At 40.2% G+C, this 13386-nt stretch overlaps 1 protein-coding gene and 1 long non-coding RNA gene across 2 annotated transcripts in view; one reads left to right on the forward strand and one right to left on the reverse strand.

Annotated features, from left to right (window-relative positions):
• Positions 1-11756, reverse strand: part of LOC105266531 (uncharacterized) — a 72352-nt gene extending 60596 nt beyond the window's left edge. The window contains exon 1 of the long non-coding RNA XR_892177.1: positions 11190-11756. This is a non-coding gene — a long non-coding RNA (uncharacterized lncRNA). The remainder of the gene's footprint in view (positions 1-11189) is intronic.
• Positions 11757-11984: 228 nt separating this feature from the next.
• Ercc1 (DNA excision repair protein Ercc1) lies at positions 11985-13281 on the forward strand. The gene is made up of 4 exons (XM_011304771.1): positions 11985-12198; positions 12314-12508; positions 12578-12763; positions 12868-13281. Exons 1-4 carry the CDS (start codon positions 12064-12066, stop codon positions 13216-13218), a joined length of 867 nt encoding a protein of 288 aa, XP_011303073.1. The 5' UTR covers positions 11985-12063; the 3' UTR covers positions 13219-13281.
• The last annotated feature ends 105 nt before the right edge of the window (positions 13282-13386 follow it).

Below are 13386 nucleotides of genomic sequence, written 5' to 3' on the forward strand. Positions count from 1 at the left end.
ACAAAAAAAAGTGCACAGGGTACATTCAAGTACTCAATGAGTACAATCCAAACCAACAAAAAAAAGTTAGATTTTTCAAACTTCGATGCCAACTTCACATAGCTGTCTTATTTACATCTATCAGCATCCGTAAATTATTGCTCGACATGTACCAGCTACTCGGCCCCATTGAAAATAATTCACTCAATTGATCAATACATTTTTTATCCACCGAAATCCATCGATTCTGATTAATGAATGCCCCCATATCTCAAAAATAAATCAATCCTGATTAATACTATTTACAACAACTCCAGACAGAAAGTGTTATTAATCAGGATCACCGGTGCCCCCCTTTGATCGAGTTGGTGATGCTTTTTTTTTCTTTTATTTTCATCAAATCGTGAAATTGCACATGGAAATTCAAATGCTATGACCACATACCAGGATTTCCCGCAGGTGCATTGGTACGCTGTCGCGTGGGTGTAATCGGGATGGAAAATGATAAACGAGAAGCGTAACAAAGTCGATGGGTGAGACTGGTGAAGGAGGAAAGACTAAATAAAAGGATGAATACGCCCCCTCGGGGCACCAACAATCCTGATAACTCCTTGGCTTCAAGTACATGGGATTTTAGCTTTTTTCCTTTTTTTTTTATTTTTATTTCCCCCTTCAACTCACCGCACCATCAGGCATCTAGGGGGTCTGAATAATAAAAATTACATCAGCCCTCCTCTCTAACGCCATAATACAAGGTTTCTAAAATCTCCTGGGTATAATCTGACCAGTCTACTTCACCAAGATCCGCTTCACTTGGATATTTGACTCATAAACTTGTTAAGAATTGTTGAGAACGCCTCTCCACATCTGTACTTCTTCCATAATGATCATTTTTTAATTATCACCGAGTGCATACAAAAAATAACCAGATAAATGGCAGACCGAACGAGGAAAAGGTCGTAAAAACCATTTATCCCTAGTTTATTCACCACTAGAAATTGCCATTAATTAATTTTTATTAATAATGACTTTCCCATCGACAAACGCATCCCGATAAACTCGAAAATAAATTGCGCTTTAAGTACCCTCTCTCAGTGTTTTTTTTTCTTTTTTTTTTCACCTCAACCTCCCAGTGATTTTCTTTAACTGCCACATTGGCCGTTCCAAGCCCCTGAAGGATGAGTTATTAAACATTGCGCGAGACTTTTTGACGAGCAATTACACGCGGGCGGCACGTTCTATCTCCTCTAAAGAGATTGAGAGAATGAAAAAAAAAAAAAACCACGAAGGAAGGGATAGATGGAATTGTTCCCCATTCTCTTATTGTTAATATTCGCTGATTTTACAACCGAGGCGCCGCATTGGCAAAATGGAAGTGCCACCTTAAAATTGCTGATGACTACCGCCTGTACCAGAATGCTCTCTTCACCTCTTCAAATGCTGCCAATTGTATTGGCTTTGTACACCAAGACTCGCGCCGAATATTAGACTGTCCAGCGTAAAATTTTTACTGCCGCCCACGCGACAAATTTATCTATCAAAGTCAAATGAAAGAGAAAAAAAAAACAACAAAAAAAAAAATGAAACCGGTTGAAAACCCCAGAAACGTAAAAATACAGAATAACTCTCGACGTCAACTCGTTTCCCCATCACTCTAAATTTACTCTCATGCACCGACTCAACACAAATTCCCTCGACACAGTAGCTGACTAATAACATCTACCTCTTGTCCATACCCCCCTTACAACGCACCGTTGTCCGTTAATGCCATTTCGTGTGTAATTACGTACCGAGATAACCCAATACACGTGATCCAACATGTGTGGGTGAAAACGTGTCATTAGTCAGTCACTACCGACACACCATTAGTCGTGCTCCATTAATTGCACCTCCCCTCTCTCCCTCCCCAACATTATAAAACCCTGAAAATACAGTAATCTCGTCCTGATCCCAACAAAACCACGGAAACCCCATCCCCAAAGTCACCTCCACCCAGTAAAATTCATCGTTTATTTCCACGACTCAACGACTTCCCCACGAGCATAAAAATCCCGAAAAAAAAAAAATTACAAAAAAAAAAAAAATAGATAAATGACTGAATAAAAAATTACCAACGCCCAATAAAAATCAGGAACATGCATAAAATGATAACAACTATAGGAAGCCAGAGTAAAATGGGCCTAGATATCTTCCGGAATTCCTCGTTTCCTCCGGCACGAAATCAGATACGAGCAAAACAATTTCCACGCGGCGTATATATAACTGGAGAGTTGCCTCTCTCGCAAAACGAATATTCCCCTTCTCTCATCCCCTTACCACCCCTCCTACTAAAGTACCAGTTGTTTCATATACAAACGTGTATGTGTGTACAATATTTTTACTACGTATATTGGTCTACATGCCGTCACGTAGAGCGACCTCCTGAGCGCTTGCGGAATGGAATTATTGTTATTAGGCCAGTGTATGCCTCCCTCCTCCCCCTCCCCCTCCCCCTTATCACCCCCCTCGATTCCCTCATCACTCCACCCATCTGCCAACTCGGCCAATTCCCACTGAGGTTCGACCCGAAATGAGAGTACACATCACATCGGTTTTCTACTCAATTGAGTTTTGAGATAATCCCCTTGAAAATAAATTTTTCAACTTTAATTCCGCCTCATAATCAAAAAATTCAATTAAATTCATTTTTTTTTAAATAATAAAAATGAATGAAATGGAATAAGTGAACTTGCTAATTTTTTTCCATTAACAAAAGAGAATTGCCGCTCCTGAATTAAATAAAAAAATTATTTGTACTTGAAAAAATGCGAATAATTTCCGGAATTTTTCCGACGGATAAAGTGGGGAAAGGCGAGTGCTCGGAGATCGACTATTGCGTAAGAGTCGAAGAAATGAAATTTTTCCAGAGAAATGTAACAAAGAGTTGAAAACTAGACGAAAGCCCCCTCACAATAATTCGCCTCAGGACTCGCGTGGGTGTTGACGACGATTTATCCCCCATCACTGAAAACCTCAACCCTGTCCAGGATCGAGACCCACATAACCTACGCGCTTAACCCAGTCGAAATGCTGGCACAAAAAAAAATAAAAAAAAAAATCTCAAAAGGGGGCGATGAGGGGAGGGTGGCAAGGAAAAAATGATAGCCATCAGCCGGATATTAATACACACGTATGGTAAAATGTACGCACTTAAACGCGACAGACGAGTGTCTCGTGCCGCGGGGCCGCTCGCACCACCTACGCCCCAACCCCCAGAGCGTGGGATAAGATCTCGTTCGAAAAGAAATTTCATCGGACGAGAGAGACATATATATAAATTTTACGCCCGGATGTGTCCCGTCATCGTTCACACATTTGCCTGACTATAAATCCTCGTCCAGTGAAAAAGAAAGCTCCCTTTATCTTAATACATGAGAGACTCGTCATTAGGCAGATCGATGAGAGGGCATCATTTGACGTCATACGAATGAAAGTAAACATGTGGTTATTATTTTGCAAAAGAGTTCCAGGGCAAATCCATGATTTATTGCCAATGTTTGTTTTATTTGTCGAATAAATTATCTCCAAACTATCTGGCATTAATCATTCCCCCATTCCCCCATTCCCCCATTTCCCCACTCCCCCACTTCCCCATTTCCTCATTTTTCCCTCGAATTTATATCTCCCAATCATCAAAAAAATATTGAGATAAGACTCGATAATTAGAGAAGGATTAAAAATCATGGGACATTAGCACTGACTAGTCTACAGACTCGCCCTCGACCCCTGATTTTTCACAAATTCGCGATCCCCAGAGTCATATAGCAGATGGAGTTGAGACTTCCGTTGCCTTTCCACGCCAGAGGCATCACCAACCCATCATTCCCCACCTCCCTCTTTCTCTTCAATAAACAATCCAATAATTCGCTAAGATTAAACGCCCGAGATATTTCCAGGGCACCACTTAACTTCGGCTATAATCGATGGCAACAATTGTTTTGAAATTGCACAGTTGACCTCTTGGCATCTTGCAGAAGTGAATAACATTTTTTACTTCTCAACCTTCAATGTTACTTTTACGAATTTTTATTGCAAAATTTATAGCCGGTGATTTGAAAGAGGGGGATGAGGGGTAGAAGGAGGAAAGATAGGGGGAGGTGATCAGAGAGCGAGGGTATGACGGAAGGGAAATTGATACGTTTTAGTAGATATAAATAAAAGTGAGAGGGGTGAAAGCATGATGATTTGGTTACAAGGAAGGATTAGGAGTCGGTCAATTCATGGACGAGAGAGAAATGCCTGATGTAACCCTGTGGGCGAAATATTGCCGACATCACCTGAAACGCAATATCCTGAATAAAAATTCCATTTGTCTCCCACAATTTTTCATGAGGCATAAGAAGAAGAGGAAAATTTACGTTACAAAAAATTCACCAGAGAATGCACTCTACCCCAATATTTTTTTCTCAAAAATCATCGAGATTGCGAGAACGAGTGAAAGTTGGTAATCACAGGGAGGGGGGGAGTAAAAAAATGACAATCACCCGTTTAAATACTCAGTACCCCTGATATTCACTCGGGAAATACTGGGCTTGCGGATTGAGAATAACCCAGCGACATAAACCAAGATCAAGAGGGAAGCGTAAAGCTCTTAAGCCGATATCCCAGCTGAAACTGATTTGTTGCTTTATAAATTCGCACTTTCACGGTAATGAACTCTTGAGGGGGTACACAGTGGAAGGACATTCAGCCGTTAAGAAGATTTAAGATTGCATTGAAAAAAAAATAATAACGATAAAAGAAACAAACAAGCAAAAATTACCAGCCAAAAAAAAAAATCAATCCACAGCGATAGACGAAAAAAAAAAAAATATCATAGTCCAAGATCTTGATACTTGCGAATCAGAGTTGGATTAGTCGCCACGAGGTGGGTGTTACAAAGCCACGGAAACAGGCATAATCCGGGGTTTCACTCCCGGACATGCGAAAATAAACGAGTGACAAAAAAAAACGACATATCCAGACTGGACAACTAATTTTGGTAATATCAATGATAAATCATGAGCGGAATTGATGAAAAAAATAACGACCCGACAAAGAACATTATTGAAACGAAAAAAAAAAATGGCCTCTTCATCGACTCAACCGCAGGTGAATAACCAATTACGTTGCTATGAGGATTCATTAATAATCACCGCGGTCTCTATTACCTCACGTATGGATATAATCGCATAACTTGGATCGACACGGGCACAAGAGTTGTAAAGGAGCACTGCCATTTGCCTCGGTGATGGTTGATCTGCTACCGTGTTTGGTACACCAGGGACACGGTAGCTTTATCGCCAAGACTTTCACATTTTACCCTCGTACCAGCGTTAATTCTCATTAGGGATTAGACCATCCCAAAAGTAATTAGAGCTCGACTAATTATTTTTCATGATTTACCGCGTGAAAGAGGCCTTGAGAAATTCACTCAATCCAAATAAATGCCAATCAATTTTCATCATCTCATAAACGACAAAATTCCCCCAAATGTACAACTGAAATTTTCTTATTTAAAAAAACAAGATCCAGGTGTAGAAAAATTTTTAATGTGAGTCGCAGTGAGAAATGATTCTTGATGGCGATACGATAGTATAGAATTGATACGTTTTGCTTGCATTTTCCCCCCTGATATTTGTTTTTCAAGTTTACAAGATCCGAGAGGGGTTGCAAGGGACTCGACGGTGTTCATTGTTACGTCGATGGATAAAGGCTCATTATACCCAGTGACTTACTGATATGCCGTGGCAACGGGCCCATTAAATAGCCAACGGATCGTTGCGTGGCAAACGAACCACGACTCTTGCTTCGCCAAGGGGGGGCAAACTCTATCGCGATTTTATTTACCTCTAAAAACTTTCACTGTTAATTAACAAAGCACCGAGTCTCACGCTTCATTCATCACCAAAATACCATAAACGATAAATAAACTAAATAAATAATAAAATAGTCAATGAAGCAATCAGCAATCAACCAGTGAAAAAAATATTATGAAAAATAAAATAATTTATTTGCATTCCTGGTGCCCCTCATACACCCTGACAATTTGAAAATTAGTGATCGACAATCGACCAACAGCGGGAACGCGTCAAGTGATCCGGGAATAATTCACATGGTCGTTAATTACAATGATCATTCAACCAGCTACAGATTTCATGCGCTTCGCTGTCTCGTTTCGGAAGTGACACCGCAATAAGATTACAAATAAACTGAATAAAAATTACTGTATCGAGGTATAAAGAGACGTCTCGATCTACCGCCCCAAGGAATGCTAACACCAGGTCCCGAGATATTTGCAGAATAAAACGTACAAGTGCATGACATTTATGTTCAGTCGGAAGGTCTGTATAAATCACCGATCACCGATCAATATCATCCCCTATTTCACCCCCCCCCCTTCCCCTCACTCCTTGTTATCCACAAATACCGTGAATTTATCTTTTCCACTGTTTGAATTCCTAGGAGTCCTGGAAACACGCAATGTGTGTTTCCAAGTTATTCCCCAGTGTACTGAAATACCCGAGGGTGTGTTAATTGATACCCTGGCGCCATTCAATGACACGATGCAATTTCTGAACGACGCCGTGTGCTTCGTTATATCGTATAATCGGTGATATTTAATTACACACCAACCATAGGAGACGCGTGATTGCCTTTGAAAATTGTCTCTATGGGGTGACGCTCTGCTCATCACGTCAAATATTTGCCAAAAAAAAAAAAATACATAAAAATCTGCGAGAACATTTTACAATCAATCAGTCATCGGCTAATGACACCAATCCATCGGTCCAAAACGACACATTCCCATCAATTAATTCCAAAATTATCTCCAAATTTCTGTCAAAAATCCTAAAAGTCGAATATTCGAATTGACTACGATTTTCCCCAATTTGTGTGTCACTCAATTCAAGTGGAAAAAAAGACAGTTAAATGATTCTTTTATCACCATGAAATTGCAAAAAAAAAAAAATATCACCGATTATCTTTCACTTTCCCTCGAACAGATCATTGGATCATAAATGCCGGTCAGTAAAGACATGACGCATGAAATTACATATCACCGTGGCGTCGATACACGACAATAAACGCTAATCTGTCGCACTTCCGGTTGGAATTAAAGAACAAAAAAAAAAAAAAAGAACCACCTCGATACTAAGAAAAACGGTATAAAATTAAAAACCAGTGTAAAATAACTGGCGCCAGTGCTAATAATTTTCACGGTAAAGCATCAGCGTGTGCGTGACGCCTTCTAATCGTTTTCGGGGAGGGGGGAGGCATCCCCTTCTCGTTTAATTGCCATTTCATGATCTCCCTCAGCCTCTCATTCTTGCTCACATCCCACAACGAGCATCAACAGCCTCAACAACTCACATATAAAATGCACCAAGAGGTGTACATAATGACCATCCGACTCAGAGGGGTTGGATTATGGTAGAGAAGAAATAAGAAACTGTCTCGTTCATAATATCCCCCATTGAGGCTAGAATTTTAACAAATTTTTCCCTCAACCCCTCTCATTCTCAATGTATTTTAATGCCTGTACATAAACTATAAACGCCCGTGACTCGTTGCCTGGTATAATATACACCAGTGTTCACCGTAAAAAACGAGTGTCATAAAGGCTATTTAGAGGAAGCAATTAACATTACATTAGGATAAAAGAAGCTGTACCAGCATTGTTTATGCTTCATTCAGAATAAATTGTTTCTCAAAAAGACATTTATAGCGTCAACGATCGTGAATTAAATTCAATCGCGATTATTTTTGTCGGAGAACCGGATATGATCACTGGAAGTAAGCCCACATGCCAGAATGAATCATTTGATAATAATATTAAAAAATGAAAAATAGAGAAATAGTGAGCGATGAAAAAATGATTATCTCGCTGTTCCCCATCTGAGACTCCCAACGCAGAGAAAAACAAAAAAATCAACGAAAAATTAGATAAACGATTAAAATTCACCTCGTAATGCGATCATGATGGCACTAACGCCACAAGCGGTCTCCTGTACTTGTCTTATTTCCCTTTACTTTAAGTTTTACCGTAAGACCTCCTGTACCACGTCGAACCAAGGAGTATTGGCCACACGAGGGGAATCCTACAAGAACCGTTTAAGAGTTTGTAAGCAGTGCGGATTCACCGAGAGGAAACAAAAAAAAAAAGTGGTGAAAATAAGGAATAAGTAGCCAAAGGGGAGATGCCGAGTCACCACCAAAACGGGGATAATAAAAATAACGTAACCCCAAGTTGAAATAAAAAAATAAATAAAGATTTTTAAACGCGTACAACGGTTTCCCCAGCTGTATCGATAATTCTCAAGGACCTCTCAGGACCTCGGGTTGTTCCTACACCACGTGTAAGGGGAGACAGGAAGAGAGATGGTCAACCAGGGATACTTTCGTGTTTTGTACTCAACTCTGAACCAGTTATTGAATTTACATTAAAAAGATAAATTTAAACCGAGTAATGCCATTTGGCACGTACTTTTTGCCCACTTTTCGTTATAAATATTTAATTGACTCAATGCAAATGACTCGATGTTGGTTGATTAATCCGCTGTACCCAATTGGACTCTCATCTTCAAGACTCAAATTCATTAACTGAATATTTCAATGAAGAAATAAAAAAATCCAACCGAGTGAAAATCGAGTGGCCACTTGTGGTAAGAAAATTTCCCAAACTTTCGCCTATTTTCATCCCTCTCTCCCCAACCAACACACATCAAATCATGAAATTCAATATAAATCGTGTGCATTCTCCTCAATCTCAATCACGGAAATTATCATTAAATTCCCAAGTGAAAATACTTGTAAATACGAAAATGATTCGTGACAAAAACTCATCGATGCAGAAAGGAGGAGGAAAAAAAAAAAACAACAACAACAACAACCTGACCAACAACCGCACGACATCCGTAATGCGCCGAAAACAGAAGCCAATGGGGGTATCATGTGTACCGGTATCATAACGGCCAAGACATTGCGGAGGGACGTGGAGACTGGCGTTTAAATTGGACGACGCCACGGTGTGTTACATCGACGCCTTATTAAACCACCTCTTTTCATATAAGAGAAAGAGAGAGACAAAGAGAGAACACCAGAGAATAATAAGAGCATCCGCAGGAGTCCATACCCCATCCTCATCCCGAGTTTCATTAATTTCCACATCACGTGACGATCCTCTCAGCCCCCCCTTTTTTTTTCCACCTTAAATATTTTTTCCACTGCAGATTCATCTCAATCAGACGACTCGTTAGCAAGAGCTTCATTTGCACCGAGGAAGTGATAAAAAATAAATAAGCGTCCAGAATCTCTTCTGTATCCAGAGGCATTGTGGGAATAGCCAGTGTTATTTATTTTCACAGTGGAATTCAGTCTTTATTCTCCTCTCATTTCCCTTATCACCTGGATCACACCCGCTGGCTCCAGTGGTGTCGAAGATGGTCTCGTTCCTAGTGTTAAGTAACGAGGAGCCTTTTCTCATCCCATCTTATATAGATTTTTCTTGGTTTTTTTTTTTCTTTGCTAATACCCTCCTCTACACTGGATCGGTCACGGCGTCGGTAAATTGACCGATAATGTTGCCTGGCACTGATTGCTGGATAGCAATGATGGATGCACGATGCCTCCCCTTTCCTCTTTCCCTGGTGAAGCTGCTCGTGCGACTCCGGGGGCTGTCCTTTATACCATATACACGCCAAGGTCGCTAACCTTGGCCGTGTTGGAGCCCTCCGGTTGTATTTGGCGCCACTGGGTTCAGTGAAATTCAACCGTATCATTTGCACTTTAAGATTTTTTCCTTTTAATCTATCCTCATCGTCAAATTGAAAGAGATAGGAGAGAATAGAGGTGAGAATAAAAAACAATAAAATTCTCTCATGGAAAACAATCCTAACACCATCGACAGATTTTCCAAGGAAACAACCAGACTAGAAACAATCCAATGACATCCCCTCAATAAAGCATCTACAACACGCGCCTCAAGACCTCATTCCCTGCCATTTAAAAACTCATTTCCGATTGTCAACGATGTATTTACTCACTCGAGATTGAGTGCGCATCGATAATGCATTCATCCAGCACGCACAGAGGCCGTCCTGGAATGCAAGCGTCTCGCATTACAACCGCAGGATATCGACGATGAGAAGGGAATCGTTAAAAAAAAACAACGAATAAACAAACGTAGAGGTAAAGAAGAAAAAATAAGATGGAGTAAAGTAACAACGACAGTGCAGTGGAGTAAAAAATCGAAGAAAAATTGGTAACGTTATTGAAAACCAGTTCACCACCGATATCCGAGTCATCCACTCGTTATCGGCTTATAATTGTGGATTACCATCATCACTGGATGGTCGTGCATGGTGAAGAAAAAAAAATAGACAAGTGATGGGGAAAAAAAGAAGAAATTGAGAATAAAAAATCCCATCCCCTTATCACATCGTCGACTTTAACTAATATAATTCTCTCTGATTGTAAATTATTTAAGTCTGTGAATTCATTAGACTCGTGTAGGCTCACCTCTCAGAGGCTCTTGATATACAATCTGCCGTATGAATTTTAATGGCGTCTGAATAATTGATGAAATTCTTTGGGAAATCTTGGCAAGAAGAGAGAGCACCATTGCTAACTCAAGAACATCGAGGAAGACACTCTGAGTAACACTCTTTAACTTGGCGCCAGTGTTGCAGGAAGCTCAAATGCATTTTTGAGCTATTTCTGGTGCATAAGGTGGAGTCATTGGAAGGTGAAGAAATACACTGGCGAGAGTGGCCAGTTTGAAAGAGGAGGAAAGAGGCGATTTATGTGTCCTGGATAAACTCGGAGATGAAGTGGTATTTTTCATTGGGCTTAGGGAGATAGGCGAGCTGAGTACACGTACCAGTTAAATACCACAGTTAAACCAATGAATATAATTGTTTTGGATATTTTACCCAGTGTCGACAATTTAAATCTTCCAAGTGTTGTCACTTGGTATATTTTATCGAAACAGTCTCTTGTGCTTACGAATTTTTACCCCCACCCCTGCTGATAACTCTGGAGTCAGAGTCGGTGTATAAACCAAAATAAACGAAATTGTGAGATTAAACCAACACCAAAACAAATGCCCCCTTTGTCTCCGCTGGAATTTCGTCGAGATTTTCCGCAACAGAATCAATATTTACAATGAAAGCGTTGATTTTATTACTCACCCTGCTCCAAACACCGTCAATACCAGGAATTTCTCACTTTCGCAGATATCTCCAACCACACACTTTTATCACTACACCGATATTTTTCACTAATTAATCCATAAAAAACTCACACATGCAGTTGTTACTGTCTAGCTCATAGGATGTTCATATTTTGTCTCTCTCACACAACACTGAGAGCCGGTGTTTACGCCACGGACAAAAATTCCCACAACACTGCACGAAAAATCGTCAAACGTCTGAAAATTCTCAGTCACATTCACCGTAAAATCCACTATCAATTGTTAATTATCAAAGAAAAAATCACTCAGCCGATTTTTAGTAACAGAATACTCCAACAATGGTGATTTAGCATGCTGTTCAACGGGCAGTTCTTTGTCCTCGACACACTACCATGTACACCGACACAAATAGCACGAATATTTGCCATTAGACAGATTAATTTGTTGAAAGGGTATCCGTGGGATATATTAGAACACTTCACTCAACTGTTTATCACCAATTTAATTGTTAAAATGCCATTTTGGCGTCTGTTTTTGTCGCACACGCGGAACATCGACCGGCCCACTCGCTCAGACAAAGGAGACTGCGCGCGCAGCACCACGCCACCCGCCATTTTGGCTGGCGCTGCCGGCCGTGCGCGCGCTTTTTCGACTTCAAACAACTGCGCGCCATCTCTCCAGGTATATAGTATATAATACTAGTAATATACCTCCATATGATAAAAGATTTATATAATACTAGCGCCGCCTCGCCTTAGGAATATATGCAACTTATGATTAGAATAGTGTTTACGTTCGACAATTGAACGCACCAGAAGTTATTCGAATTATTCATTAAGAATCGAAGTTAATTGAATTATTCAGGAGGAATAATGAGTGAGTTATCATCAACATCGAAGGAGAGTGCTGAACCTTCACTCAGTAAAAAAACGAAAATTGATGACAATCCACCTGTCGCCTTATCAAAACCTACGAGTGGTCTTACAATTCTGGTCAATCAGAAACAAGTGCGATGTTTATTTAATTATTTAATATTCACTGAGAATGAAAAATCTTTCGCTAAATAAATTTACGTCCAAAATACTTGAATCATAGCCTTTGCAAAACCATCTCAATTTCTAGAAAGGAAATCCTCTCCTGAAATACATGAAGAATTTACCCTGGGCATACTCGGACATCGTCCCAGATTATGTAATGGGTCCTCGTGTCTGCGCCTTATTTCTGTCCTTGAGGTACCACCAATTAAATCCCGACTACCTCCACGACCGCCTAAAACTTCTTGGGAGTGGTTATCAGCTCAGAGTTCTGCTCGTTCAAGTGAATGTCCTTTAATTAATTCTGCATGAGTCTCAATTATTTCTATTTAAATGACAGCAATTACCGTAGATTGACGTTGCCGAGCCGAATCACTCACTGAAACACCTGACAAGAATCTGTATTCTAGCAGATTTGACGTTGATGCTGGCCTGGAGCGCCGAGGAAGCTGCGAAAATGATAGAAACGTACAAATCCTTCGAGAATAAACCACCTGATATGATCATGGAGCGTGCAGACGCCGATCCACACCAGCAAGTAATTATTAATAAATTATTTCAGCTGAATTCAACATTAAAAAAAATTTAATTCACCTCAATTCAGACGATTTTATTTTATTATTTCATTTATCCATTTTATAGGTCATGAATGCACTGACTACAATCAGATCCATCAATAAAACCGATGCCATGACATTGATGACGGTTTTTGGTTCATTGGCGGCTATCGTGAAGGCCTCACCAACAGCCCTTTCCCTGTGTCCTGGGATCGGGCCCCAGAAAGCCCAGAGGCTTCACAAAGTTTTACACGAAAAATTTATTCGCGAGGACTCATCGAAGGACAAGCCAGGGCCTTCTAATATTCAGGCAGGGTCCTCTGGCGAACAGGAAGATCCCTCTAATCCTCAGCCTGGACCCTCTAGTCCTAAGCCTGGACCCTCCAGCCCTCAGCCTGGACCCTCCAGCCCTCAGCCAGGGCCATCAACAGCTTGAAACCCATCCAAAAAGTATTATAATAAAAAAAAAATATTAATAATTATTATTAATAATTGAATATTACCATGTGTCATATTTTTGTATTTTTTTATAAATAAAAAAATCACTCCAAAAATCTGAGAGTTGATTTAATCGTGGGAACCGAGGAAAAAGGATTTACTGAAT

This window comes from Fopius arisanus, unplaced genomic scaffold (genome assembly GCF_000806365.1).
Source record: "Fopius arisanus strain USDA-PBARC FA_bdor unplaced genomic scaffold, ASM80636v1 scaffold00039, whole genome shotgun sequence".
NCBI lineage: Eukaryota > Metazoa > Arthropoda > Insecta > Hymenoptera > Braconidae > Fopius > Fopius arisanus.

What these genes read in the sequence shown, in the direction of transcription:
- Ercc1 (XM_011304771.1), top strand. Translation starts at nt 12,064, where the DNA reads ATGAGTGAGTTATCATCAACATCGAAGGAGAGTGCTGAACCTTCACTC. An exon ending in TCAGAGTTCTGCTCGTTCAA is followed by an intron (nt 12,509 to 12,577) that starts GTGAATGTCCTT and finishes CAATTACCGTAG; the next exon opens with ATTGACGTTGCCGAGCCGAA. An exon ending in ACGCCGATCCACACCAGCAA is followed by an intron (nt 12,764 to 12,867) that starts GTAATTATTAAT and finishes TCCATTTTATAG; the next exon opens with GTCATGAATGCACTGACTAC.